The 15,491-nt window shown below is 58.3% G+C and overlaps 2 protein-coding genes across 11 annotated transcripts in view; both read right to left on the bottom strand.

Annotated features, from left to right (window-relative positions):
- Positions 1 to 554: 554 nt before the first annotated feature.
- LOC107159242 (von Ebner gland protein 1-like) lies at positions 555 to 11,254 on the bottom strand. Of its 10 annotated transcripts, XM_048813356.1 has the most exons (8): positions 4,788 to 4,910; positions 4,140 to 4,508; positions 3,595 to 3,731; positions 3,118 to 3,188; positions 2,465 to 2,575; positions 1,572 to 1,673; positions 1,359 to 1,385; positions 555 to 716 (listed from the first exon to the last, which is right to left on the bottom strand). In XM_048813356.1, the coding sequence occupies exons 2-7, from the start codon at positions 4,227 to 4,229 to the stop codon at positions 1,360 to 1,362; spliced, it is 537 nt and encodes a 178-aa protein (XP_048669313.1). In that variant the 5' UTR covers positions 4,230 to 4,508; positions 4,788 to 4,910; the 3' UTR covers positions 555 to 716; position 1,359. The 10 variants fall into 10 exon arrangements, 4 of the variants coding, with proteins under 4 accessions (XP_048669313.1, XP_048669311.1, XP_048669312.1 ...); XM_048813354.1 differs by lacking the exon at positions 4,788 to 4,910 and having other exon boundaries at positions 555 to 821; positions 4,140 to 4,660; XM_048813355.1 differs by lacking the exon at positions 4,788 to 4,910 and having other exon boundaries at positions 555 to 1,270; positions 4,140 to 4,660.
- A 2,092-nt stretch (positions 11,255 to 13,346) lies between these two features.
- Positions 13,347 to 15,491, bottom strand: part of Mrps2 (mitochondrial ribosomal protein S2) — a 4,400-nt gene continuing 2,255 nt past the window's right edge. Inside the window, exons 2-3 of the mRNA XM_015505823.2 lie at positions 14,929 to 15,326; positions 13,347 to 14,397 (exon numbers count right to left, since the gene is read on the bottom strand). Coding sequence (XP_015361309.2) covers positions 13,803 to 14,397; positions 14,929 to 15,326 — 993 coding nt within the window. The 3' untranslated portion in view covers positions 13,347 to 13,802. The remainder of the gene's footprint in view (positions 14,398 to 14,928; positions 15,327 to 15,491) is intronic.

The following is a 15,491-nucleotide window of genomic DNA, read 5'->3' on the forward strand; positions in this document are numbered from 1 at the left end:
TCAGGGGCAGAAGGCTGGGTGAACAGATCACATGTGACCTGCAAGCCACCCACATGGTCACATATCACGTGTGACCTGCACTGTCCCCCACCATGGTCACATATCACGTGTGACCTGCACTGCCCCCCACCATGGTCACATATCACGTGTGACCTGCAGTTTGCTCTTGTCCTCTTGCAGGCAAAGCGTGAGACACGGGTTTAGGCAGCTGGATTATTCTAGGGGAACCCTTTAGGCTGTAAACCTGCGTCTCTGCTGAAAGACTAGAGCTTTGAGAGGCAGCTCCCCCCGTCTGCGGCTTTGCTTTCTGTAAAGGACCCCTGGTCCCCATGTCACCACCTGTGTGAACCAGGGATTGGTGGGCAGCAGACCTGCAGAAAGCACTCATAGGACCCCTGGTCACACCCAGCGCCCACTGTGCACCCGGCCCTTGTGTACCAACCACAGAAGAGGGATGAGGTTTGTCCCTCCCGTCCCTCCCTCCTGCTCCAGCAGATCCTTGAGGGAGCTCAGGCCAACCCACAGATGCCCCACAGACAGACAGAGTCACTAGGGACAGCTGAAGCTCTTTATGGAGAATCAGGAAGGTGGGGTGCATGAGGGGGAAGGGCAGTGGGGGGAGCCAGCTGGGCCCAGGTGGGCCACCCTCCATGTCCCCCAGGCCAGAGGTCCTGCTGGTGCCACCCGGGGATCCTGCAGAGCGTGGTGTCCCTGCCCTGGGAAGGAGAGGAGGTCAGTGAGCCCAGGGGGTGGGCCAAGGGAGGACTGCAGTAGTGGGGCTCCATCCGCGAGGCCAGAGCAGGTTGCCCAGAGCTCCTCTTCTGTGTGGGAGGAGGGACGGTGACTTCAGGCCAGTGGAGGGCAGGGAAGGACAGGATGCTGTGTGGCTCTGGCTCCGCCCACACCTGGGCAGGGGACCTTGGGCAGTCTCTGACCTGTCAGCTCCCTACATCACACAGCACGAGGGACCAGGGATTCTGAAGTCCCCAGGCATGGCTGCCACACCTTCAAAGCAACTCATGGGGCACATGGTGTCACCACTGAGGGCCAGAGAGGTGCTGAGGGACTTCCCACCTTCTGGCAAGCACTCTGGGGGGTTGGGGGAGAGGGCCACGGTCTCCACCAGCGGCCCCACCCAGGAGCGGTCACCATGGCGGGTTTCCTCACTGCCCAGATGACATCCTAGAGAAACCTGAAGACAACACCCGAGGACTGGCCACGCCTGGGGCAGAGCACACCTGTCCGGCCAGGTGGTGGCTCTCCTGTCCACCTAGAAGCAGGGGTGGTGTCCCCTGAAGTCCCATCACTCCACCCCCAGGACTGGGAGGTCCTCCTAACCCCTGAAACTGGTCTCTTACCCTAATCACTCCCTGGAGAGCAGGCTTCTGTGGAAGAAAGAAAAACACGATTCAGAAGAGCCTGGGATTCCATCGGGACCCAGGGCCCCGCCCTCGGCCAGCACTTCCCACCACCCCTCAAAGGACAAAGCCAGGATCCATGCAGCTCGCTCTTGTGACCGTGCTTGGCTGGAGCTCCTGGGGCAGGGAGAGCCTGCAGAGCCCTCTCCCTACCCCTTTGCTTGGGGATGAAGATGCTGTCTGCGTTGAGGCCTCTGGCTGCCGCGACCTGCTCAAACTCCTGCAGGGCGTCTACGTTGACTTCAGGGTACCTGCCTGTAGGAGAGGCCAAGGGAGACAGGACTGTGGGGGCAGAGCTGGGAGCTGCTGGCATCTCCTTCCCAGCCTGGAGGACTGACCAGCGCAGTGCTGGGGAGGGAGACCTCAACGTGGAGGCTGGACCCAGAGGCCTGGGGCTGGGGCAGAGCCCAGATAGGAGAGGAGGACCAGGGGGTGTGAGCATCCACAGGGCGCCCAGGGCAGCCGACCCAGAAGGCCCAGAGCCGCTCTCCCTAAAGCCACCCAGCCTCTCCCGGGGCAGGACAGGGAGTGGCAGGACCAACTCTGCCCTGGAGGAGCTCCCCCAGGCTCAGGCACAGCCCTGCTGTCCGCTGCTCTGTGTTCCCATGCACCTGGCTGTGGGGGAGCTGGGGGACGCCAGGCCGTGTCTTCAAGTCAGATTGGCTGACACCCAGTGTCTGCTCCGAGTTGGACTTCCCACGCAGGCTCCCCATCCACGTCCTTCCCTGACCCCTGCTGGACTCCCCACAGGTACCCACAAATGGCCCTGCCAGGTTTCCCCAATGAGTCCTCGACTCATCCTGTGACATTCATGACACTGGTGGCCCTGCGCCCACAGCACCTCCTCCTGCCTGCGTTCCCATGCAGGGACGGGCCATCCCCAGTCCTGAGCTCTGAGGTGGGACTCGGGCTTCCTCTAGGAAACCCATCATCTGGACAAGGTCGCCAGGTCCTTGGATCCTGGTGGCTCCTCCTAGGGGAGGGGCAGGGGGCACAGGGAGAAAGGAGAGGGACCAAGGCTGGAGCCACCAGACACTGTGACTCACCCACAAGCTTTGCCATTCGGATCTGCTGCCCGTGCATGTCCCCCTCACAGTAGAGGATGTAGTGGTCCTCGTCCTGGGACTTAAGGACCTGCACCACATGCTTGCCCCCATCTGCAGAGGGACGGTGGACGAGTTGGGGAGTGGCCCTGATCCTCCACTGAAGACCCAGGATGGCTGACTCCAGCCCACAACACCCCTCAGTCACTCCCCCTCTCCCCTCCCAGGCTCCCTGACCTGGGTCCCCACCTGGCCTGGCCCCAGGCCTTGGGGCCACTTCCCAGGAACCCAACGCACCCAAGAGATGGCACATGTCAAGCTGGTGAGTCACAGGGAGGTCTGGGGCATGAGACTGGCAGAGGTTGGAGCTGGGGCAGCACAATCCACCCTCAACCCCAGCCAAGTACAGTCCTGGCCCTGACCAATGCCAGGGGTCAGCTGTGGCCAAAGAGGGAGCCCTGGGCAGAGACCCCCAGGCCTCATCCACCAGCCTCAGCAACACTGGGGTCGGGAGTTTGACTCTGTGGGGTGGAGGCTGGGTATGTAGTAGGGCCAGAAAGGAGAGCCTCAGGCCAAAGGCCACCCTGAGAAGCTGCCGGCTGGCCCCATGTGCCCATGGGTGGCCGGAGCTGCCCTGAACGGGCCCCAGCACTCACGGGCTGTGTATCTGCCCGGCTCGGCGGTCTTCTCTAGCACAGTGCTGATCTCGCGACACTGGCCTCCGATCCTGGAGGACAGAAGCTCCGTGGGCAAGGCCGCCCTGCTCAGGGCAGCCACGGGGCCTGGCCTGGCAGGAGGGCCGCAGACAGGCCCAGGAGCAGCAGGCCTCTCCACACAGGAAGTGAGGTGTGTTCACAGACGCTGAGCACCCTGAACTGGTCCAGGCACCAGTGGCCCTCTGTGTCCCACGAAGAGCCTTTGGGCCCACAGTGGCCAGAACTCTGTGTCCTCCGACCCCCTCACTGGCTGCCAGGGGATATCAGGCTGCCTGGGAGGAACCCCCTGGCAGAGTCGCCATAAGGCTCCAGGTGCTGGGTGCTGAGGGCCGAGTAGGCCCCTGGCGTGGTCTGCACCCCACCCAGCCCTGCTGTCCTCCGTGGAAAGGGAGGACCATGCGGCCCGCAGACACTCACAGGACGGTGAAGGTGACTTCCAGGTGGCCCCCTGCCAGGGTCTTGATGGTCATGGGGGTCACAGTCACAGACTCCAGCTTCTTCCAGGGAATCTCCTGGTCTGCTGCCGTGGCCTTCAGGTACCACGTGCCTGACGCCTGCAGAAGGCACCTGACCATCAGGGCTCAGGCCCACCTCCAGGGCCTCCCCTCCTCAGCTACCCTGGACTCTATGCTCCAAGGACCGGGGACCTGGAGCATCCTCTGCCCCTACCCCACCCGAGCTCACCCCCACTCCCACCAGGCCCCCGAGAGCCGGATCCCAGCTCCCGCAGGTCAGCCAGGACCCAGGCGCTGGCTCCCAGGGCAGATGTGTCCCCTGCTTCCACCAGCCCTCTGCAGCCCCATCTGGCCCAGACCCCCCTGCGCCGTGTGATGTCTCCTTGGGGCAGGGGTTCGAGGCCTGGTGTCGATACGAGGGTCTCCTTCATGGGGGAGGGATGGGGTCTGCACCCAGCCATCTTGGCCCTCCCTGCCCCCGCAGCCCTCCGCCCATCTGAGCCTCACATCCTGGGTCTCCTCATCCCCGACTGGGAGCGTCTGGGCCCGCAGGGCAGCGAGGAGGCTGAGGCCCAGGGTCAGGAGCAGGGTCTTCATGCCGGGGTCTGTGCTCGCGGCTGCTGGGCGCGGGCTCTCTGGGCTGGAGTGGCCGTGCTGCTTCCTCACTCCCCGCCCTTTATCCTGCTCGGGGCAGGCCCTCGGGGAACTTGGCACAGAGCACCCACCAGTCCTTTCCTGGCCACTGAGCGTGGCTGCTCTGCAGTGGAGCAGATGAAATGTCACTATTGTTGGAAGTTGCTGAGTAACAGTGTGTCCGTTCCCCAGGGCATCATCAGGACAGGGCCGCTGTCCAGGGGAGCCACTCGCACATTTCACCTGGCAGGAAATGAGCCGGATGGAGGGTGCAGCTCCCGTGTACAGAGCCCCGAGGGTGTGTGCGGGGGCAGCAGAACCCTGGGGCCCTCCCCTCATGGCATTCCCTGGCTGACACGGGGGGACTCAGTGAGCCCTGGGCTCTGGTCTTGGTGACCTTCCCGCATCCACGACAGGTCACTTCACCTCAGATTCATCTTGCAAAAGGAGGGACCCTGGCCAGGCACAGTGGCCACCCCTGTAATCCCAGCTCCTGGGGAGGCTGAGGCAGGAGGCTCTCACCTTCAAGACCCGCCGAGGCGACTTAGCCAGACCCTGTCTCCAAAGAAAGAAAGGAGAAGGGCTGGTGATGTAGCCCAGTGGTAGAGCCCCTGGGTTCAGCCTCGACCTGAAGAGGAGCAAACCAAGCGGGACCTGCAGCGTGGACAGGACGTCAGTGTGTGCACAGAAGCTGAGATCCCTGAGCACCGTGTGCACCAGGACCCGCTCCACGTCACAACAGCCGAGGGTCAGACAGACACCCAGACAGGGGTATGTGTGTGCACAAGCACACACACACACACACACTCAGACATCGAGCAATGGCTGGGGAAGGGGCTGAAGTCATGGTCCACTGACTCTAGGCCCTGAGGTCAGCCGTAGCCAGAGTGGGATTCCTAACCCCAGGGAGGAGGCCAAGAAGCCCTTCCCACCACATCCCAGGGCTTCCAACCTTTGATTACCTAATGCCCTGGCCTCAGCAGGTGGGAGGACGCAGGGGAGCCACTAGAGCAGGAGCTGCAAGGGCACCCTGATGGCTGGCCACACCTGCGATGTCCTCTGTGCCCATATCGGAGTCCATCTGCCCAGGGTCCATGCAGCGCTGGACCATCTGGCTTAGATGTTAAGTTCTTGTTTTATTTCCAGTTTCCAAGATGAACCTCCTCCTGGGGGGGGTGGTCAGGTGGGTCTGTTTCAAATTTCACACCTGTTCACTTAAAGCTGTCACTACCTGCCCCATGCTTATGTTCCCCACCCTCTTCCCTGAAAACGGGAAGTTCCCAGGTCCTCTCCCTATCCATATGTGCTCCCTGTCCTGTGTGTTTGTGTGTAACTACGCGTGTGGCCTCGGGATGCGTGTGATCCTCGGGATTTGAAAGTAACAAAACCTTCATTTCCCTGTCTCTCCTGATCATTGAATGGGTCGTCTATAGCTTAAAGATCCTACATTAAAAGTGTCACAGCAGAACCGAGACCTGGGACTTGGGATGAGAGGCAGGGAGGGTGAAAAACTGCTAGACAGAAGGGCACAGCAAAGTGACGGTGAAAAGTGGAGAAGCTCAGAAGCGGCAGCAGCACCCTCAGTGAGCTAGCAAGCCCACACCCCTCAGTGCAAGAAAGGGCTCGCAAAGAGGTGCAGAGGGAAAATGAACAGCCGGTTGAGGGATTTACCCCTGGTGATGCCAACACATTAATACTGAAGATCAAAAAGAACAAGAAACTATAAAATGAGAACAGGTCCGGGTACTTTTAAAATGCAAGGAAATAGAGATCATTTAAGATCTTCAAGGTGCATATGTAACAAATAAAAACCCAATAAAGGGGATAAAGTCTATGCTTGACATTAGAAAGGAAATGACATATATTGGAAGACAGGACACAGAAATCAATAAAAACAAAAATACACCAGAATCAAGTCAGTCTGCAGCCTCCATCTAGTAATTAAATGCTACCAAAAAGATGCTCCTGAGTACAGCCGCTCTCAAAAGCCAAAAGAAATCCACCCCAGGCCTCGAAAAACTGAGAAACATGCAGAATAGATCAAGAGGTTCCAGCATGCTGACGAGTTACAAAGAAAAGCATTTTTTAAATCCTACCAACAATGTACACGTGTTCTTTTCTCCCCACATCTTTGCCAGAATTTTTTACTATTTATATTCTTGGTGCTTGCCATTCGAACCTGCTGCAATCTGGCTGGGCACAAAATCACAAGCCCCTCAAGCAGGAACAAACTTTATTTCCAAAACTCCCAGGAACGCCACACCAACGGGAAATCCGTCCTCCGGAAATCCCTCGAACTCTCCGGGAAACCCCCTGAGAGCTCCAAAGTAGCAGGCCAAGGCGGACAGCAGGGGTCTAATATCCAATTGAATACACATCTTAACATAACCATTATCGTCTCAATGGCTTTCTGGCATCACCTTTCAACCAAAAATGCCATGCTTTATTCCTACTCCTCTATGGCTCTCAGCACTGACCTGGGTGAGACGAGATCTCAGGGTAGTTTTGACTTGCATTTCCCTGGTTGCTAAGGACATTGAGCATATTTTCACATATTTGTTGACCATTTGTATTTCTTCTTTTGAGAAAAGTTGGGTTGAGTTTATGTGTGCATGTATTGATGCAGAAAGACAAGGGTCAAAAATGTTCTCTCATATGTGGAAGCTAGAAAGAATTAAGGAATAAGAAAGGGGAATCTCATAAAAATAGAAAGGAGAACAGAAGAGGAAGGGGAAGGGGAGAGAGCAGGGTGAGAAAAGGGAGGAAGTACAGGAGGAGACCAACTGACCGTGGGCCATGCTGTGTAAGTACATCACAGTGAATCCCGCTTCTATGTATGATTACAATGCACCAAGTAACAAATAAATAGAAAGAAGAACAATAAAGGAAGAGGTCAGGGGAGAGCAGAAGGAAGGAGAAGAGAAGTTCTGCAGAATAAGAGGAAACAAATTAACATCACCTTTACACGTGAAGATGAAACCCACTCATGTCTAACCATGACACCCAAATAAAAACACAAAAAAGAAAACATCAGAAAAAGGTAAAATAGAACATCAAAAATGGTTCTCTCTTTTAAACAGTGCATTTGGAGAGATCATGCGGTCTTCCTTAAAAAAGTGATAGATTCATGAAGGGTAAACTGATTCAGGGAGTTAGGAATCTTCCTTTATTAACTGAACATTTAGACTTTTATTTAAACTCTTCTCTCTGTATATATTACTTCTTTATTATTTCCTGAATTTATAACTTCTACTGTCAAATTATTAAACAGTAGGCCACCCCCTTTGAGTGTGATGAAAGTCACGTTGAGTCAGAATTTCAGACCTGTCACTCTGCACACCAGAGGGTGTGCCTGCCTGTTGGCTGCACAGTGCTCCTGGCTTCCGTGTTTTTATTATGTCGTTTGCGGCCCTAGACTCTCTCTAGCTGTGTTCTATCTTTCATTTACAAAATGTAGGACCTACATTTAAAATGGACACACATCAAAACACAAAGCCATCTCCGACTGCGGGAGAGCTGAGAGCCAACCTCCCTGGGCTTCATCAGGGATGGATTTCAGGACGACTGCTGGGGGCATCACAGGAAGCACAGGTGCAGCCGCAGTGACGGGGACAGGGCTTCAGGAAGCCAGTCAGCCAGGTCCACTAACTCTTGACCATAAAAATCACAAATGGCGCATGCTTGGAGACCTGGAGGAGAGGGAAGGTCCATTGCACTGATATTTAAAAGTGCTACTGTGTGCGTGCACACACACACACACACACACCAAAAACAAAAAAAACACCTTCGTTTGCAAGAGTTCATACAAATTTTTAAAATGCGCTTTGAGTGCAGAAGAAGAGTGATCTGTGGGGAAATGGAAACGCAGGTGGACACAATACATAATTTTTAAATTAAATACAGAAGCCTGTTAGGTTGAACCTTGTTCAAGATAAAGCATCAATGCAGTGAAAGGGAGCCAGCTCAGACACAGCTAAGGGGCCATCCTCCAAGGAGGTCAGTGCCACGAACTTGAAGGCAGGCCGCAGGGAGCACGAGAGCCAGAACAGAAGGGGAATGGAGGGGTCTTGGCAGACCCACACTCCACATGGGAGGTGCCAATCCTACCCCGTTAAACAGCAAGTGCTATAAGTTCTGCATGAGGCTGGAGGCAAGCGTGGGTGGCTCTTCAAGTCCTGATGGAAGGCTGTAAGTGAAACGCAGGCCTCACACTTGTCGGTCAAAGGGGAAATCCTGCACATGATCTCGCACCACATCTGAACGCAATGCATAGCTTCAGCCATGCTAGATGGCGACCACGCAGAGCAGAGGTGACGACAGTTCTCACCTATGGGGCAAACCCCGCAGGATCCAAGCCAGGGCCTATGTCCGACACCAGTGTTCCACGGTCTGAGGTCCGTGGTGAGAGATGAGTTCTGATCTGCAGGTGGAAGAGAGTCAGAATCCTCTTTCTATTCTGCCTCAGGAAACGGTGTGGTCAGCTTCACAGGAAGAGGAAGGAAGGGGCGCAGCAATCAGCTTTGTAAGCTTGTGATTGGTATGCTATTATTTTCTCAGTCCAAATAAATATTTATTTTCAGATCAAATTGGAATTGATGATTGTGTCCAGCTCAGACACAAAGTCCTAGTCCAGTGGCTGCTTGGCGTGGAGTTTAAAGGCCGTGCAGGCACCCGAGCAGTCCAGACGCTGCCGCAGGACTCCATCACGGAGTCCAAACCCCCACGGAATCTCTCCACAAGTCTGCACGGTTTCCTTCCCTCGCTCTAGCAGGGCCTTGCCCAGGTGCAGTGACACTAGACGTCCCTTCTCCATGTGAGACCAAGGAGGGCCCTGGGGTGGACATCCAGGGCTCTTGCCCGTGTCCATCCCGCCACCCCCCAGGCGAGCCAGGCAAGGGGCCAAGTGGAGCTGGGCGTGAGCACAGCCCTCTGCCAACCCGGGGCTCGCTTTCCAAGGTCCATCGAGGTTCCAGCTTCACCGTCCAGTCGGTGTCCTGTCCCCACTGAGCGTCCTGTTTCCCGAGTGACCGCAGAGGGCTCCAGGAGCGGCCTGGGTTGGTGCAGTTAGGCCTGCCGGGCCCAGCGGGTCTCTCCATTATGCTCCCCTCCTCTGGGGCCCTCCAGAGCCCAGCACAGTCGCCTCCCAGGGCCAGGAAGGGGGGAGCCAGCTTGATGCACAGCGTGGGGAGAGCACAGAGCCCCACGTGGTGCTGGGGGCAGCTGTGCCTTGGACAAGGGAAGGAGTGATACGGTGTCACCATCCAGCCTAGAGGGGCCTCTTGGGTCTGGCCTGTCACATCTGTCTGGCATGTCCCTATCACTGGTCCTGGTGCCTCCCTGTGGAGCCACAGCCATGTGGACAGCTCAGGTCTGGTGTCCCCACCACCGGGCTCCTCGTCCACCCAGGCCTGGGCTGGCAAAGCTGGCTGGACGGATGTACCCAGGAGTCACAGGAGGCTGAGGGGAGCGGACCTGCCTTGGCCACGAAGCCCGGGTGCACCTGGAGGCCGGACGCCCTTGTGTGCACAGGGGCTGCGTCCGGGGCACGGCTGTGTTTGCACTCAGGCTCTCTCTTCTCCGTTCCCTCCAAGGCCCTGGCCTATCCGTACAGCGATGCTTGGAGTGAGAGCTGACCTGTGTGGCCGTCACACAGGCAGGAACGTGCCTGCAGGCTCCTGGCCCAGTGTCCTCCCGAGCCGGCCGCCAGGTTGCTGCATGTGGAAGTGGCCTCTGGGGAAGCTTTGCCAGCCTCACCTCCAGGCCACGAGGCATCCCCACGGGCTCCTCCACACCCCCGGTCCAGAGGGCTGGTCCCCCGAGGGGAGGGGTCGGCGTCTGGTGGGCTCAGAGGGGGCAGGCAGAGAAGAGCCAGGCACAGCACCTCTGAGAACCACAGCAGCGGCTCTCTGGGGAAGAGCCCCTCGGAGGACCCCGAGCAGAGACAGGAAGCGCCCAGGTCCTGCGTGACCTCACAGCCTGCCCGACCCTGCACTCCAGCCCGGACCGCTGCACGGCCAGCTTGACTGCAGCGCGGGGAGAGCACAGAGCCCTGTGGTGCTGGGGCGTTGTCTGTGGACAAGGGACGGAGCGATGCGGGTGTCTCTGGGCAGGGAGAAGCCAGGGGAGATGTGGGGCTCGGAGGGCCCCCCGCCAGCCTCCGAGGCAGCGCCACTGCTGATTTCCAGCCAGGAGGAACAGGGACCTGGAAGGGCGACAGGATGTGTCCTGAAAACCTGTAGCAACTGACCTTTCAATCACCACGTACAGAGCGCGCTTATCTCGCCCGCGTGAGTCCTCGCCCCCAAACAATTGTGTGGCGCTCTGGACCCGTGAAGGCCCGGCCTCGGGATCTGCGTCACGCTGGCTCTGGCCAGCTGGGCCCTTCTCAGGGAAGTGGGCTCAGGCAGCTCCAGGCTCTCTGTACCCTGCAGGGCCACGTGCCTGTCTGTCCCGCGGGCTGGGCCCTCTGTGGGCAAGTGAGCAGCTGCTGGCTCAGAGCCCCCAGCACTGGCTGCCAGACAGGGGACCAGGCCACCCAGGGACTTCCGGGGGCAGCTCAAGGCCACCACCCTCCCTCCTGCAGGCCCCAGGGACCGGCTCCTTGCTCTCCTTGTGTTTTGCCTGGGGAAGGGCAGACGACACCTGAGGAGAAAGTGCCCCAGAACTGGAAGCTCAGCTGTGACCCCAGTGCAGCACTTGGGCTTGAACTCGGCTCAGCCCAGCAGCGGCCATTCTTCAGACCAGGCTGCCTTCGTTCTGGGCTATTTTCAAGTTCTCTCTTCTTCCTCTGCCTCTCTCAGGAGCAGACTCACTCCTGGGGCCCTCTGGTCACCTCCTCTGAGCAGTTCTGCTCCCATACGATGGCTCCCGTCACGCCCGTCCACCTCCAGCGGATCCATCTGTGGCCCGAGTCCCTTTGCAGGGCTGTGCACCATCCGCCCAGTCCAGCTTCAGAACACTACCCCAGTCCCTGAGCCTATCAGCACTGGGTTCCCCAGTCTCACCCCAGCTGGAACCACGGATCTACTTGTCACCCCTACAGAATTCCTGTTCTGCACGTCACGTGCACGGGATCGTGCAGTGTGTGGCTTGCTGACTGGCTTCCTTCCACGCCTGCGGGGTCTCCAGGCTCGTCTGAGGTTCCGCCACATCCATTGTCATCTCGTCTCAGTTGACAGACACCTAGGTTATTGCCACTTTGGGGCCAATGTGAATACACTGCTGTGAACACTGGTGTCCAGTGTCATGTGGACACACGCTTGCCGCCATCTTGGAGACTGCCTAGGCGTGGACTTGCTGGATCATGTAGTGGCTCTATGGTGACATGCTTAGAGAACTGCCAGAGTGGTTTTCACTCCACTTCCACTCCCTCCAGCAAATGTGAGGCTCTCAGTGTCCACGTCCTGGACAGCACTGCTGCTGCCCACTGTTTCCACCCGTATGAATGTTTTGATCCATTTGTCAAAGTTTGGGCTGGGGTTGTGGCTCAGTGGTGCGAGGCCCTGGGTTCGAGCCTCAGCACCACATAAAAATAAAAAAATAAAGGTATTGTGTCCAACTACAACTAAAAGATGAATATTAAAAAAAAAATTGTAAAAAGAAAAACTTAACTAGGGGATTCTCCTAGCACTGAGTTGAAACAATGTTGCCCATCTGCGGTGTTACTCTGGAGCAGGAGGAATTCTTGGTGCTGCCATCCCTGCTAACCCCAGGACACACCCGTCTGTGTTGCAAAGTGGACCTGAGCCCCATGGGGCACTCCCGGAGGGTGAGGATGACTGGGAGCCACAGTGAGGGCACAGGCAGGGGCCACTGAATATCTGCTGAACGTGTGAGTGGGTGGATGACCGCGAGGATGGATGGGGACGGGCAGAGGGGCAGGCCCCTGAGGAACGGGTGAGGGAGTGGGGCCCCAGGATCCCAGCGCAGGCTGAGCTGTCATGCAAGGTGCTGCTGTCCTGGGCCTTCCTCGCTCCTCAGATTACGCTGAATCTCCTGGGACCTGGCAGCAGGAGGGGCCACCTGACGAGGGATGGTGGCAAGTGGTTCTATTTTGGGGGCAGCAAGAGTCATTTCTTAGGCTCCCTCTCCTGCTCCAGGAAATCAGGCTGAGATGCCACCAGCTGCCGGTGCACAGGCCCCAGGGGCAAGATCCCATTGTCACAGTCGACAGACAGAAGAACACTGCAACCCGCCACAGGGAGCCTGATAAGGACACAGAAAGAGCTGCGAGGCAGATCCTACCCACCCAGCCTCAGTGGAGGCCACAGCCCCAGCCTCCTGGGAGCTAGCCTGGATCCAGGTGCCCAGAGACTGACATCAACTGTGTGTAGCTGTGGCGGTGGTGGGGAGTACGGTCACACAGCCAGTGACAACTAGTGCAGCCCCGGGCTCAGGGTCTCCCTGCTCTGCCCCTGCTGTCAGCCCAGGCCCACTCACAGATAGTTCTTCCTGATACTGTCCAGCATCTGCAGAAGGAACGTGCCCAGGTGGGGATCACTGGGAATGCCAAGCCAGGCCCAGGGCCCTGCCCCGAAGCCTTCTCAGCCTGACCCCATCTGCCTCTGGTCATCTCCCAGGTTGGCATGTGGCAGATCCCCAAGGTTATGTGACCCCTGAACACTCCCTCCACACCTAAGAACTCTGCCAGGTCCTGGGTCTGGGGGCTCCGGCTCCTTCTCCACAATGCCAGCTGGTTGGTCTTGGTTCTGCCTGGGTCCGGAAGAGGCCACATCTAATGGGGCATTTCAGGCTCAGGGAGAGAGAGGGCTGGGGGAGTCACTGTCCCCTCAGCCCCTCCCTCACCCAGGCCCTCTGGAGCCCCATTGGCTCCCATCACCTGAGGGCAGCGCCTGGGCTCTTCCTGAGCAGCCCCACCATCACAGCTGCTGTCCTCAACACCCATCTCAAGTGGCTGGGCTCAGTGGTGTCAGCTGTCCACTGAGTGTCCCCTTCTGCTGGGGCCGCCCTGCCCACCCTGTTCCTGGTATCCCCAGACCTGGAAACACAGCAGCTCCCAGCACAAGCTCCTGCCTGTCCTCATAGGCCTGGGTCCAGTAGAGACCTGCGCTCCGAGTCACGTTCTGCTCAAACGTAACTTTATTTTTGCTGCCAGCTGCTATGCTCAGCCTGTCCCAGGCAGAACTTCCCAGGGACTTGTGCCACATCACAGTGCAAAATGGCCCCTGAAGCCAGGCTGCCAGGGAAAGCAGCCCACCAGGGGGATTCTGATTGAGAACTGAACTGGTATCTGAACCTTCCTGACACCCCGTGTCAAGGTGGAAGCCAGGACTTCTCAGGGGCCAGGGAGAACCTGGTTTTCCAGCAGTCAAGGTATCAGCTTCAGGTCCTAACCAGGCCACTGGGGACATGCGGTTTGCCCTGCATGTCTGCCCCACGAAGATGCAGCCAAGTCTCAGCCTGGGGATGGTTGGGGCTATTGAGTGCTGTTACTAACAAAAGCCTAGGACGGAGAATGCAAGGGACTTCCAGCTCAGACCAGGTCTCATGGTAACTTGGGACGAGGATCGTGGCCTGTCACAGGGAATGGCTCACATCCACTCTGGGAGGAGAGTCAGCTGCCCCGTGGCCCTCTGCCCGCTTGGGGCTCTGCAATCGATGCAGGGCCTCTACCTGCCGCCGTTTCTCCTTGGCCCGGGTAATGACCGTGCGGAAGAGCCTGCAGAAGAGCTGGACAGACGGTGGGGAGTCGTCGTTGCCAGGCACAGGGTAGGTGATGAGGCAGGGGTTGCAGTTGGTGTCGACAACACCGACTGTGGGGATGTTCATCTTGGCTGCGTCCCTTACAGCCACGTGGGGCTCGAAGACGTTGTTGAGTGTGTGCAAGAAGATGATGAGGTCAGGCAGGCGGACCATGGGGCCGAAGAGGAGCGGGGCATTGGTCAGCAGGCCACCCTTGAAGTAGCGAGTGTGGGCATACTCGCCGCAGTCCCGGGCTGTGTTCTCGATCAGGTGTGTGAACTGCCGGTTGCGGCTCACGAACAGAATGATGCCCTTTCGGTAGGCCACGTGGGCAGTAAAATTCAAGGCTAGCTGGAGGTGCGAAGCTGTCTGTTCCAGGTCGATGATGTCCTGGTCCAGGCGGCTCCCGAAGATGTAGGGCTCCATAAACCTGCCACAGACCCCATCAATGGTCAAAGGTCAACCCTGCGCTCCTGCCTGGGCACCTGGGCTGGGAGGCACAAACCGCATCTACTTCCCTTGTGGAACTCTGTCCAATGATTGACAGGTCGGGGCTCAGGGCTGCAGAGGCCCCTCAGGAGCCTCGGCATGTTACTACCAATCCCACCCTCCGCCTCTTTCCACACGGAGCTGGGTAGGATGGACCCAAGTGAAGGTTTGGATGTTCTATAGTCAAACATCTGACCAGTTCCTGCTCATCTCCACAGCCTTGGAGGCCCTGCTCCATCCAACACTGGCTGGAGGCCCTTAACCTCCCTGGCCTACCTTGGAACCTGAGAGCCTTCACCAGCCAGCAGGACTGACCCAAGGTTGCAGGCTCCCTCCAAGACACACAGGAGAGTTTAAGTGCCCTCAGGGGGCTTGGGGAATCCCACCAGTAGCAGCCAGGCCCCAGTCCAGGTCAGGATGGCCCTGGGCCTTCCTGGGAACCACCGACACCCTGGCCAGGCGCTTCAGCTACCTGTGCCGACAGCCAGCTTTGTGTCCCAGGTGCACGCGGGCATCGAAGAGGCTTTTCACTGAAAACAGCTCCTTGACGTTGAAGAAGTCAGAGTGTCTGAGGGGCTCCTCCAGGATCTTGCGGTGGGTCTCTAGGGCAGGGAGGGCAGGAAGCTGTGGTTTCCCACTGGACCCACCCAGCAACCAGGGATCCCTGAGTGGAGGCCACAGGGCTGGGGGGTTCTGGGAGAAGCCCAGCAGCCAAGATGCACCAAGCCCCAGGAGAGACCCCAGGAAGCCATAGTGGCCTTCACAGCAAACAGAGCTGGACCCAGGTTCTGAAGGAGACCCAGCTTGTGGGTAAGCCGGGTCACTACCATCCCGTGTCTGGGGTCCCTGTGGCCCTCCCAGCCACCAGACCTGGCAGACAGACTCAGGTCCGTCGCCAGAAATTCCCCTGCATGAGCCCAGCAAGGCGGACGGCCTGGTGCCCAGGGGTCCCCGGGCCACGTGACCAGCACAGGCTCCGAGCCTCAGGCCGCTCCCTCCGTCCGGCCAGCGGTGGTCGCGCGCGGCTGCAGGAGC

This window comes from Marmota marmota, unplaced genomic scaffold (assembly GCF_001458135.2).
Source record: "Marmota marmota marmota unplaced genomic scaffold, marMar, whole genome shotgun sequence".
Classification (NCBI taxonomy): domain Eukaryota; kingdom Metazoa; phylum Chordata; class Mammalia; order Rodentia; family Sciuridae; genus Marmota; species Marmota marmota.

Bases quoted from the DNA above. Each gene is read 5' to 3' on its own strand.
- LOC107159242 (XM_048813354.1), bottom strand. From the start codon at position 4,604: ATGAGGGGAGGGCCCCAGGGTTCTGCTGCCCCCGCACACACCCTCGGG. The intron at 2,576-3,117 runs GTGAGTGCTGGG...GTCCCTCTGCAG, and splicing joins GCCGGGCAGATACACAGCCC to ATGGGGGCAAGCATGTGGTG. The intron at 1,386-1,571 runs GTAGGGAGAGGG...TTTCTTCCACAG, and splicing joins CTTCATCCCCAAGCAAAGGG to AAGCCTGCTCTCCAGGGAGT.